At 47.9% G+C, this 13280-nt stretch overlaps 1 protein-coding gene across 1 annotated transcript in view; it reads left to right on the top strand.

Moving 5' to 3' along the window:
- ALPK2 (alpha kinase 2) overlaps positions 1–13280 on the top strand; it is a 124195-nt gene that overhangs the window by 88664 nt on the left and 22251 nt on the right. Inside the window, exon 7 of the mRNA XM_040337738.1 lies at positions 8072–8289. Coding sequence (XP_040193672.1) covers positions 8072–8289 — 218 coding nt within the window. The remainder of the gene's footprint in view (positions 1–8071; positions 8290–13280) is intronic.

The following is a 13280-nucleotide window of genomic DNA, read 5'->3' as shown; positions in this document are numbered from 1 at the left end:
TCGCCAGCCAACAAGCTAATGAGAGAGAAGCTAGCGTGGTTCGGCCCGAACCCAACGGCAGATGTGGTGCTGAGAGTGATGGACCTGTTAGCGAAGGAGGCTAAAGAAATAAGGGACGCAGAACTACAGAAGGCTAAAGAAATAAGAGACGCAGAACTACAGGAGGATAAACAAATAAGAGACGCAGAGCTACAGAAGGATAAACAAATAAGGGACGCAGAACTACAGTTAAAACTGGCAGCAGTCCAACAAGCAGCCGCACCTTCTCCGAACAGTGAGTACAGCACAGCAGACACAAGGAAGATTCCGTTTAGCGCTTTTAAAGCTTTTGATGAAAAGGACTGTGAAATTGATAACTACCTGGCGGATTTTGAGCGACAATGTAACCTGCACCGAATAGCTAGAAGAGAGTGGGTTGCAATATTGTCAGGCAAACTGTCAGGCAAAGCTTCTGATGCTTTCCGGACCGTGCCAGATCAGGATATCCATAGCTACGCCAGGGTTAAAGAAGTGCTCCTGGCTCGTTATGCAGTAACCCCAGAGTCCCACCGACAGAAGTTCAGGGACTCACGCAAAACCACGAAAGACTCTTACGTGGAATGGGCATGCCAGTTGTCCCTGTCGGCCTCTAACTGGGTTAACAGCAGCCAGGCCACCACCGCAGAGGACATTTTGCAACTAATGCTCCTGGAGCAATTTTACAATCACATCCAGACGGACGTCAAGGATTGGGTGAGAGATCGCAGGCCCATGACTCTACCAGAGGCCGCGAAGTTGGCGGATGAATATGCGGATACTCGCAAGACAAACCAGGTCACACCACGGGTACAACCTCCACAACCAACGGCGCCCTCACACCCACCAGCCGCTAGATACCAACCGCCTAACAGACCGATGACATATAGCCCTCGCTACCCATGCCAGGAGGACAACGAACAACGCTGCTTCCGGTGCAAACAGTTGGGTCACTTCAAGCAGAATTGCCCCATGATTGACAACACCAGGTCAAATTGGTCTCAACCTGGGTACCGCCCACCAGCAGCAGCCCATTGTGTAGACTCGGCTTGGGATCCCCAGGAGATGGGTCAGGAAGAACCATTGGGCACCCCTTACAAAGCCCTCATGGTACAGTCTGTTATTACGGACAACAGGGAACACCATTGTCAGCTGGTCATGGGCGACAGCCATGAGCCGGAGGGGCCTTGGAGGGAGCTGGGCAGAAAGAGGCACCGCCAGCTACCCTCCAAGAAGAAGAGGTCCTGGAAGTCATATAACCAGCGGACCTGGGAGGAGAAGAAGCGACTGGAGGAGATGGAATCGCAGCGGGCGCCCCAGATGCGGGCCGAGATGTTCGCCAAGGGCCCACCGGTGGCCCCTTACACCACCACCCAGTTCCTGATGATGAAGGACCACGTGGAAAGCCTGCAGGACATGAGCAAGCAGGATCTGATCCATGAGTACATAGAGCTGGAGGAGTGCATAAGCCGCATGGAGGAGGAGAACAACCACCTGAGGTCACAGCGGATGACCCCCCCAGGCTCCATGAACTGGAGATGGAGCTGGAGAAGCTCAAAGAGGAGAACCAGCGGCTGCGGAGGGAGCAGGGGGTGGCTGACCTTATGGGGCTCTGAGTCCCCTCTCCCCCCCCCCCGGACTCTGAGCACCAGTGCTACAGCATTTCAACAAATATAACTTTTTCTTTTTATGAATCTCCTGTGACTGTCACTTCAGAGCCATAACCTGCCCCTCCCATAGCGGGACACCTAGATGGCGGCGCACAGACCCATTCGCCGTCTTCACACTGACTTCTGGTGACTTTGCAGATCGCACAAAGACTTGGGGACTGACCGGCGTGTGATCTGACGACCCGGTGGCATACCTGAGTCTGAAGCAGTTGCCAAGGGAGGTCAGTCATGCCAAACGGAGTTAACCTCGGACTAAACGCTCTAAACCCGTCAACCCTACTGGACCAGGGAAGGTCCAACCGGGTTTTCCGGAGCAGGGAGAAAAAGGGGGGTCATTGTGATACATTTGCCTATATGTCTCAGTTTAATTCTCCCTGCTTGCCATTGTGATTACCATCCGGTTATTGAAGCTAATGTCCCCTCACTATTTCTAAAGGTTAATTGATCTATTGTGTTGTGTGAAGGAGATCTGTGTTTAAGTGGCTTGTGTTAATTATGCTGATTGCTTCATCGTGGTAATTATCTCTCTATATGCGGTGCCGAACCGGCTAGATACTGATTAGTTCAAAGAAATATCTTTATTTCAAAGGAGCTGTATTGAAGACCCCCCACTGTGTAAGAGGGGGGCGGAGATTTGTCATTGTAACAGTTTTGGAAATGACATATAAGCTGTGTGTGTTATAACATTAAACTCTGTGTTGTTCCAGCAGTAAGCTTGGCATGTGTGGCTTTCTGGGCGACTCCAGGGATATTCCTTCTCGTGGAATATTGGGGTGATTTTCGTTATGGGAAGAAGGGAACGTTGACGGGGATATCATACCGATACCGTCACAGCGCAGTTTTCTACCTTTTTGTTTCTAATTGATATGTGTGTGTCCCACTTTAAGCCGCTGCCTACATCTTGTTCCAGCAACAAAGCTCAAGCAAGGCACGCTGTTTCCAGCATGATCTCGGGCATAGGTGAGGGGTATGGAGTGGAGGGACTCGTTCACTCACTCCATCATTCCCACACCACTCACACCGCTCCTACATCCGGCCATGCCCCTTGCCTTCGCCTACATCTTGTTAACAGTCGAGCGCGGTTTTTCTTTTCCCACTATCGTATCCTACCTATTGAGTTTACTGGGGTGCAATGACACAAACTGTCTATTGAGTTCAATGGGACCATGCCGTGCACTGGAGTTACCTGCCTATCGAGTTAAATTGGGCTTCACCGTGCAATGGTGCGCTCCTGCAGCATTATAGGGTTATATCAGGTGGTGAGGTAATGCCTCCTCACCCTCTGTCCAATGTCATTGCTTTTTGGGAGGCACTGAACTCCACCACAAGTCTGAAATATTCCTAAAGATTCCTAAAAAGGTGGTAAGGGACAGTAAGGCTGTGGAGGGAAGGTTAAAGGTAATACCAGGCACATTCTAACACACTACGACACACCCAGGGGCGTCGGGAGGGCCGGGCTTGGGGGGCTGGACCCCCGAATGGGACCCCGAAAAGCCCAGAGTCTATGGAATTATCCATTCTATTGTTGGCCCCGAGCCCTGGGGCCTGGGACCGATCTGATAGCGGCTGTGGCCGACTCAGAGTGCGGCTGAAAGTGTCCGAGGGTAGTTGGGGCAGAGTGTGGCCGAGTGCGTCTGAAAGTGGCCGAGTGCGACTGCGGCCGAGTGTGGCCGAGTGCAGCCGGATGTGGCCGAGTGCGGCTGCGGCTAAGTGTGGCCGAGTGCGGCCGAAAGTGGCCGAGTGCCATAGGTCCCGCCTTCTGGAGCCTGCAGCGCCAATGCCAGGACCATGGGACGTGTGACGTGACGTCCATCATAGCCTGTAGTCTCCAGAAGGCGGGAATTTCAAATGCAGCCGCCGAACAATATTCCTGCTCTGGCGGCTCTCCTCTCCTCCTCGGCTCCTCTCCTCCTTGGCTCGGCAGCTCTTCTCTGACAGTGACGAGTGACTGACTGCCTGCTCCCTGCTGTGACCGCACACCACGGCTGAGCTCAGGTAAGTCAGTGTGTGTTAAGGTCATGCAGGTCACTGGTCAGTGTAGGTAGGTCAGTGTATGTAGGTCAGTGTATGTAGGTCACAGTGGCGGCTGGTGCTCCAAATTTTTTGGGGGGGCGCAAACGAAAAAAAAAAATGCAAATGCAGCCACTGTGCCATCAATTGTCACCACTGTGCCATCAATTGTCACCACTGTGCCATGCCATCAAACGCAGCCACTGTGCCATCAATTGTCACCACTGTGCCATGCCATCAAATGCAGTCACTATGCCATGCCATCAAACGCAGCCACTGTGCCATCAATTGTCACCACTGTGCCATGCCATCAAACGCAGTCACTGTGCCATTAATTATCACCACTGTGCCATTCCATCAAATGCAGTCACTATGCCATCAATTCACACCAATGTGCCATGCCATTAAGCGCAGTCACTGTGCCATGCCATCAAACGCAGCCACTGTGCCATCAATTGTCACCACTGTGCCATGCCATCAAACGCAGCCACTGTGCCATCAATTATCACCACTGTGCCATGCCATCAAATGCAGTCACTATGCCAACAATTCGCACCACTGTGCCATGCCATTAAACGCAGCCACTGTGCCATGCCATCAAACGCAGCCACTGTGCCATGCCATCACACGCAGTCACTGTGCCATGCCATCAAACACAGCCACTGTGCCATCAATTGTCACCACTGTGCCATGCCATCAAACGCAGCCACTGTGCCCCTCAATTGTCGCCACTGTGCCAATTGTCACCACTGTGCCCTTTAATTGTCGCCACTGTGTCCATTGTCACCACTGTGCCCATTGATGCCACTGTGCCCTTTGTCGCCACTGTGCCCATTGATGCCACTGTGCCCTTTGTTGCCTCTGTGCCCATTGTCGCCGCTGTGCCCTGTAGAATGTCCTTACCTTTCTCCTTCCACGTCCCTCGATGTCTTCTCCCGCCTTGGTGACGCTTCAGCCAATCAGGTTACCGATAACCAGAATCGGTGAACCTGATTGGCTGAGACGGCCGTCAGTCTTCTCCAACGAACGCACCCCCCGTACGTTCAGAGGATAAGCATCCGGGAGACGAGGGCTGTACTCGGAAATTCCGCACAGTCAACCAGCTGCCGTTATTCAGGTGGTCGGCGCTCAAGGTCCGGCCATCTGAATAGACCAGCGGCAGCTGGCAACAATAACATAGATTCATGCAATGCATGAATGTATGTTATTTCAGTGGCGGTGCGGAGCCAGAGGGGGGCGGCGCTCCAGCGCCCTCTATAGACAGACCGCCACTGGTAGGTCAGTGTATGTAGGTCACTACCGTCAGTGTATGTAGGTCACTACCATCAGTGTATGTAGGTCAGGCAGGTCAGTGGTCAGCATTGATGTGCACTGGTAAGTCACACAACCCCACCGCCCAGCCCCAAAAAAAACGCTGCGCCACATACAACACCTTAATCCCCCCCCCCCCCCCGGTTCCGGCCTTGGACTTTGGGCTGAATGCCCTGGTCTTTTTGCCACCTAGCAATGCCCCATGACACACCAGAAGCAGTATTTGAACCCAGACCTCCATTTTCCTGTGTCACTGCCCTACACCAGACTACTCCTAACTGCAGCTCTCCGACAAACACAAATGTCTACAAAAAAAAGTCTGCCAAACTAGATGACGGAACTTCCAAACAGCAAGTTAAAACTACTGCAATACTCTTCACCACCCGTCCAATACAATAAAAAGTTGAGTCATGAGTTTTTGAATGGTGAAATATCTTTGTGAATATGCCAGGAATCCCGGGCAGGAGCGGCATTTACTAAGTGCTCACTGACAGATGAATCTATCATTAGCCGCAGTGGTACAGTCAGTGCTACCCACTCGCTGTGGAAGAGACGCCTTGCGCCAAGATCCTGGCAATCACAAAGGTAAAAGCAGAGAGTTCTCTGGGCATATTGATTAAAGAAGACATTAATTAGATGTTCAGTCCTGCCGAGGAGAAGGAACACACTGATAGGAGGGAAGGAGCCACTGCCGGCATTAATGAGATCCACGCTGGGCTTCAACCTACAACTCTGCATGAAATAACTTCACTTGAAATAATCACTTTAAAGCTGAACGCCGGGCAGATGACTAATTCACAGGTGAAGTTCAAATATTGAAACTGGTTTACCTGCCAAAGAATCTGTATCTGTGTCCATCCAGTTCAGGGGTTTACACAGCTCTGCCACACAGTACAGTCAGGTGGGTGACACTGGAGTCATCTCTGCACTCTTATGCCGCGTACAGACGATCAGAAATTCCGACAACAAAACCGTGGATTTTTTTCCGACAGATGTTGGCTCAAACTTGTCTTGCATACACACGGTCGCACAAATGTTGTCGGAAATTCTGAACGGCAAGAACGCGGTCACGTACAAAACCTACAATGGCACTATCAAAGGGAGACGATTCGCGCTTTTCAGCCTTGCGCTTTTCAGTCCGTTACAGCATGACGAATGTGCCATCTCCATTACGAACGCTAGTTTTACCAGACCGAGCGCTTCCGTCTCCTACTTGATTCTGAGCATGTGTGGAATTTTGTGCGTCGGAATTGTCCACACACGATAAGAATTTACGAGAACGGATTTTGTTGTCGGAAAATTTGAGAACCAGCTCTCAAATATTTGTTGTCGGAAATTCCGACAGCAAATGTCCGATGGAGCCTACACACGGTCGTAATTTCCAACAACAAGCTCCCATCGAACATTTGTTGTCGGAAATTCCTGAGCGTGTGTACGCGGCATTACACCGACCTCTTTTTGAACACTTGACCTCCGTAAGATTTACCCCTGTTCACGACCGGGACATTTTTTGCGATACGGCACTACGTTACTTTAACTGACAATTGCGCGGTCGTGCATCGATGTACATAAATGTATATAATTTTTTTCCCACTAATAAAGCTTTCATTTGATGGTATTTGATCACCACTGCGTTTTGTATCTTTTGCACTATAAACAATATAAGACCATTTTGCACAAAAAAAAAACAATATACATTCTGCTATAAAACATATCCAATAAAAAAATATTAAAATCAAATTTCTTAATACACTTTGGGCAATATGTTTTTCTGCTACGTATTTTTGGTAAAAAAAAATTCCAATAAGTGTATATGGATTGGTTTGCACAAAAGTTATAGGGCCAGATCCACATACATTTAGATCGGCGCAGCGTATCAGAGATACACTACGCCGCCGTACCTTACCTGGCGTATATTCGAATCCTCAGCGAGTTCGCGCCTTAAGTTACGGCGGCGTAGTGTATTTCTGGCGGCGGATTTGAAATTGGGCGGGTTTCATTTAAATGAAGCGCGTCCCCGCGCCGAATGAACTGCGCATGCGTCGTCCCGAAATTTCCCGCCGTGCATTGCGCTAAATGACGTCGCTAGGACGTCATTTTTTTAACTTAGACGTGAGTTACGTCCATCCCTATTCACGGACGACTTACGCAAAAAAAAATAAAAAAAATTTCGACGCGGGAACGACAGCCATACTTAACATGGCAAGTCTATCTATACGCCGCAAAATACCAGCTTTAACTATACGCTGGAAAAAGCCGACTACAGACGACGTTAGAAAATGCGACGGCTGCGCGTACGTTCGTGCATCGTCGTAAATCGCTAATTTGCATACCCGACGCGGAAAACTACGCGAACTCCACCCAGCGGGCGCCAAAGTATTGCATCAAAGATCCGAAGGCGTACGAAGCCGTACGCCTGTCGGATCTAACCCAGATGCCGTCGTATCTTGGTTTGAGGATTCAGACTAAAGATACGACGCAGGAAATTTGAAAGTACGCCGGCGTATCAGTAGATACGCCGGCGTACTTGCTCTCTGGATCTGGCCCATAGTGCCTACGAACTAGGGGAATTACTGGATTATTATTTTTTTCATACATTTTTGTTTTATATCAGTAATGGCAGCCATCAGCGGCTTATAGCAGGACTGTGATATTGTGGCAAGCAGTCTTACACTAACTAACATTTTTTACACTTTGTGGGTTCTAATGATCAGTGCTAAAAATATGCACTGTCACTGTATTAATGACACTGGGTTAAATGTGTTCCCAACCAGTGTTTTTGTGTGTACTGTGTTAGGTGCTTTCACTAAGCAATGTGATGGATTTTATTGCCTGCATTTCAGGGAAAGTAGATCCATCACTTCCCCCTGTCAGGACGGAGCTCTGCCTTGTTTACATAGACAGAGCTCTCTTCTGTATCTCTCCTCGCCTATCAGTAGGAGCTAGCGGACATCCTTCGGCCGACACCCGCTGATCGGCTTTTGCAGTGTCTAAAGCTATATTATAAAAAGATATATTTTTGCAAAGTTTTCTTTCCTTTTTTATTTTATTATTTATTTTTTTAGGATTATCCCAATTTTCCTCATTCACCGTCCTGCAAACAACATCCCATATGCCACCGTGGAGGAAGAGCTAATAGGAGATTTTGTGAAATACTCCGTCAAGGATGGAAAAGAGATCAATTTTCTCCGGAGGGATTCGGAAGCTGGACAGAAATGCTGCACCTTCCAGCACTGGGTGTATGAACGGACCAATGGAAACTTGCTTGTCACAGATATGCAAGGTGGGATATGTTTACTTTCTTTTCCATATTATCATGTATCAGTGTCCTGATGATCAGTGCAGCCCCAACTGTGCCCATCAGTGCTGCCTATCAGTGACAATCAGTGCTCATTAGTGCCTCCTCATCAGTGCCAACTATCAGTGCTGCCTAACAGTGCCCATCACTGCCACCTCATCAGTGCAGCCTACCAGTGCCTATCAGTGACAATCAGTGCCCATTAGTGCTGGAAATCTGTGCCCATTAGTGCTGGCAATCAGTGCCCATCAGTGCTGTCAATCAATGCCCATCAGTGCCACCAATGAGTGCCTCCTCATCATTGCCGCCTATCAGTGCCCTTCAGTGCTGCTTATCAGTTGCCATCAGTGCCACCTCATCAGTGGCCATCAGTGCAGCCCATCACTGCTGCCTCATCAGTGCCCATCAGTATAGCCTATCAATGCCCATTAGTGCTGCCTCATCAGCGCTCATCAGTGAAGGAGAAAAATCAACCGTTTGCAAAATTTTACAATAGAAACTAAGAAAAACAAAATCCAGAATTTTTTTGTTTAGCAAAAAAAAAAAAACAGTGGTGAATAAATACAACCAAAAGAAAGCTCTAAGGGCCAGATTCACGTATAGCGGGCACAATTTTACATACCCGGTTTACGTTACACCTCCGCAATTTTTCCGATTTAGTGCCCGATCCACAAAGTACTAACCTGGAAATTTGCGGCGGTGTATCGTAAACAGGTCCGGCGCAAGGTGGTCTAATTTAAATGGGGCGGGTACCATTTAAATTGGGCGCGCTCCCGCGCCGGACATACTGCGCAAGCTCCCGTCGCAAATTTCCCGACGTGCTTTGCGCGAAATTACGACGCGCCGATGTTTTGTGAATCGCGACGTGAAAAAAGATTTACGCCGGGAAAAATAAAAGATTTTAAAAAAATTCAAAAGCGACGCGGGAAAGACAGGCATACTTTAACATGGTGGAGTACTTTTACACCATGTTAAAGGTGCACTATCTTTGCGACGAAAATCTAACACTCGCGACGACGTAACGACGGGAAAAAGCTTTGTGGATCGCCGTAACTCCTAATTTGCATACCCGACGCTGGTTTACGACGCAAACTCCCCCCAGCGGCGGCCGCGGTACTGCATCCTAAGATCCGACAGTGTAAAACAATTACACCTGTCGGATCTTAGGGATATCTATGCGTAACTGATCCTATGAATCAGTCGCATAGATAGAAACAGGGATACGACGGCGTATCAGGAGAAACGCTGTCGTATCCCTTTTGTGAATCTGGCCCTAAGAGCCCTTTCACACTGTGTCCCCCCTAGCATCGGTGGTAAAACACAGCTGTTTTTAGCAGCGCTTTACCGTCTGATTTTCGTCGCTGTTCGGCCGCTAGCGAAGCACTTTGAACCCCACCACTAGCGGCCAAAAAAGGGTTAAAACCACCCGCAAACTGCCGCTACAGCGTCATTTTGCCAGCAGTACGTCGGCGATGACCATTGATTTCAATGGGCAGGAGCGTATTAGGAGCGGCCAGTTCACAGCTCCTAATGCGCTCCAAAGAAGCTGCTGACAGGACTTTCTCTGACGCCCTGCCAGCGCACCGCTCCAGCGTGAGCAGGGCCACCATCAGGGGGGTACAGGCAGTACACCTGTAAGGGGCCCGGATGGCAACCCCCCCCTTTTTTTTTTAGGGGTCCGGAGGTTCCCAGGGGCCCGGAGGCACACAGGGCCCCAGATGGCAACCCCCCTTTATATATATAAAAAAAATGGGGTTGGGACTTTATATGAGGCATGTGGTTTGGGTCACCACAGGCCTCCATCCCTGTAAGGATAAAATATGGACGGTTGGGACTTTAAATGAGATGCGATTAGCAATATGCGATTAAGTATAAATATATATATATAATGGCAAATGTAAAAATTCTTACCATAAAGACCAGGCTCAAAAATACCAAACCAAAGAAGCACAAAACCAAATTAGTCTGTCTAACTGTATGTAATTAAAACAGAGGTTCAGTTGCAGTCATTTGCAAATGTCTGGTAAGCTGCAGGCCACGTCACAGCACTCTGTGTAACTGCAGTCCTAACTATATATATATATATATATAATATTATTATTATTAAAGGGCCCCTGATGGCAACCCCCTCATTTTTTTATTTATATATATATATATATATATATATATATATATATATATATTATTATTATTATTAAAGGGCTCAGAGGTCCCCAGGGCCCCATGTGGCAAACCCCATTTTTTTTTTTTATATATGTTTACTTCTTTTATTTTTGTTTATATATATTTTTTAAATTTTGTTTTATTAAAGGGCCCAGAGGTCCCCAGGGCCCTGGATGGCAACCCCCTTTTTTTTATTTTTTTATAAATGTTTATTTTTATTTTTTATTTATTTTTTATTAAAGGGCCCAGAGGTTTATTTTTTTTATTTTTTATTAAAAGGCCCAGAGGTCCCGGATGGCAACCTCCCTTTTTTTGTAATTTCTTTTTATAAAAAAAATTGTGTGTGTATATATATATATATATATATATATATATATATATATATATATATATATATATATATATATATATATATATTTGTTTTTTATTAAAGGGCCCAGGGCCCCAGATGGCAACCCCCCTTTTTAAAAAAAAAAAAAATATATATATATATATTTTTTTTAAAGGGCCCCACTTTTTTTATATGCCTGAAGCTGTGTAAGGGGCCCCATAATTCCTGATGGCGGCCCTGAGCGTGAAAGCCCTTGGGCTTTCACACTGGAGTGTGAGGAGCAGCAGTTTTAGGGCGCTTTGCAGGCGCTTTTTTTAACGCTATAGCGCCTGCAAAACGCCCTCAGTGTGAAAGGGATCTATTTGTGTGAAAAAAAATATAAAAATGTCATGAGTACAGTGTTGCATGACCGCACAATTGCCATTCAAAGTTCGACAGTGCTGAAAGCTGAAAAATTACCTGGGCAGAAAGGGGGTGAAAGTGCCCGGTGGGCAAGTGGTTTAGCAGACTTCTTCTGCTTTGCTTGCCTTTGCTTACCTCTCTTATTGCACTATGGTTTTTATCAGAGCTTTTTTTCTCAGAAAATAGGTGCAGGAACTCAACCACGACCCCGTTCAGATTTCACAAACAGTAGAAGGGTCTTAAAGGGGCATTAAATACCAGGATTGCATTACATACAGAGTACAGAGTTCAGGGGGTTACACACAGAGTGCAGAGCTGTCACTTGTAAACACAGAAACCAGATTTCTGTTTTTACAAGTGATTGTGGGGAGCAGGCACCAAAGGGTCTGAGCCAGAGGTGGTGGAACTGAGTTCCCCCAAGTTCCCCCTGAAAAAAAGCCCTTGTTTTTATCCACCTATGGACCATACAAAAGCAGTATAGAGCAATATGTAAGGTAAGCTGCTGTAGCCTGTAGATATCAATTAGGAGACATGAAGCCATCCATATAAATTCTTCACAGCAACCAGTTAAGTGGGTTAATGTGGACAACACCCCTTCTCCTTCCCTCGGGTCTTCACAAATCATGCCAACAGTGGTAGGTCATCCCATCCGCTCGTGCTGACCCTAATATATCGTACTGAGGCGGGTGAGTGAGGCGGCTGCCAGGGAATGAGTCCCATTCCCAGCAGGGAACATTCTGATATCAATGTGAAGAGAATCACTGGCACCAGACACTTTAGAGCTCTTCTACCATCTGTCTGCTATTAAATGTGACTTACAGCATTCATTTCACAAATTACAGAACACTTCTGCACCGTACCAATTAGAATCATCCGAATGACGTCTTTATTTAAAGGGTCAGTCCACTCTAAACTAATATTTCAGGTTTTGGTATATGCAGGAGTGTTACAGAAGAACGTCACCCGGGGGTATGGAAATTAAAAGTCAGCAGCTACATATACTGTAGCTGCTGACATTTAGGAAACCGATACTTCCCATCCCATGGAGCCCAGCGCTGTCTTCCCTGCAGCTGACTCTTTTTAGGGCTTTGGATCGTCAGCGCTGCCATCTTGGCTTTGGGATACTAAACACACACACACAGTTTAAAGGGGTTGTAAGGGTTAATTTTTTTTTTTTAAATAACAAACATACCATACTTACCTCCACTGTGCAGTTTGTTTTGCACAGAGTGGCCCGATCAGTGCCGATCCTGACCTCCCTGGGGCCCCAAGCAAAATGACATCTTACATTAAAGTGAGAAGCGGGGGGGACTGACTTCTTACCTCTTCTCCCATGCAGCCAGCGAGTTGAGGGGCCGAAAATGACTTCTCACCAGGAGGGGCCTCTAGTAATTTGGGGGGCCCTCCGCAGCTTTGTGGGGCCCTAAGCGGCTTGCATAGTGAGACTATAGGGCGGATCGGCCCTGAACCCGATCCACGTCTCCTGGGGTCCCTCGGTGGCTGTCTCGGCTCGTCCCCGCAAGAGCTAACCCCCGTTCTGGGAAGCGCTCTCCCAAGGGGGAGAGCGCTCCCCTGTGATACAGTGGCGGCTATAGCAGCCCAGTGTATCACTCGGCCCCTTCCCCCAGCGCGCCGCGTCATTGGTTTAATTGACAGCAGCGGGAGCCAATGGCTGCGCTGCTATCGATCTCCAATGAATAGCCGTCTCGAGTTGGGGGGAAAGCAACGCAGGATCGCACCGTCAGAGTTTTGTGGCTCAGGGAAGTAAAATGGGGGGGGGCTGGGGGGCTGAGAGTGCAAGGTGTTTTTTCACCCTAAAGCGGGAGTTCACCCGAAAAAAATTTTTAACATTAGATTGATGCTCATTTTGTCAAGGGGAATTGGGTGTTTTTTTTTAAATCGAAGCAGTACTTACCGTTTTAGAGAGCGATCTTCTCCGCCGCTTCCGGGTATGGTACAAGTGAACATCTAATGTCTAATGTCACTTCTAGTTTTTGCTGTCCCATTTCCCGGCTATTATGGAAAATTTAGAGTACTGAAGTGTGCCGCTGTTTCACAGATGCACACCAGGTGGAGAATC

The sequence above is a fragment of the Rana temporaria genome, chromosome 1, assembly GCF_905171775.1.
Source record: "Rana temporaria chromosome 1, aRanTem1.1, whole genome shotgun sequence".
Lineage (NCBI taxonomy): Eukaryota > Metazoa > Chordata > Amphibia > Anura > Ranidae > Rana > Rana temporaria.
This window is presented reverse-complemented; position numbering and strand designations above follow the sequence as displayed.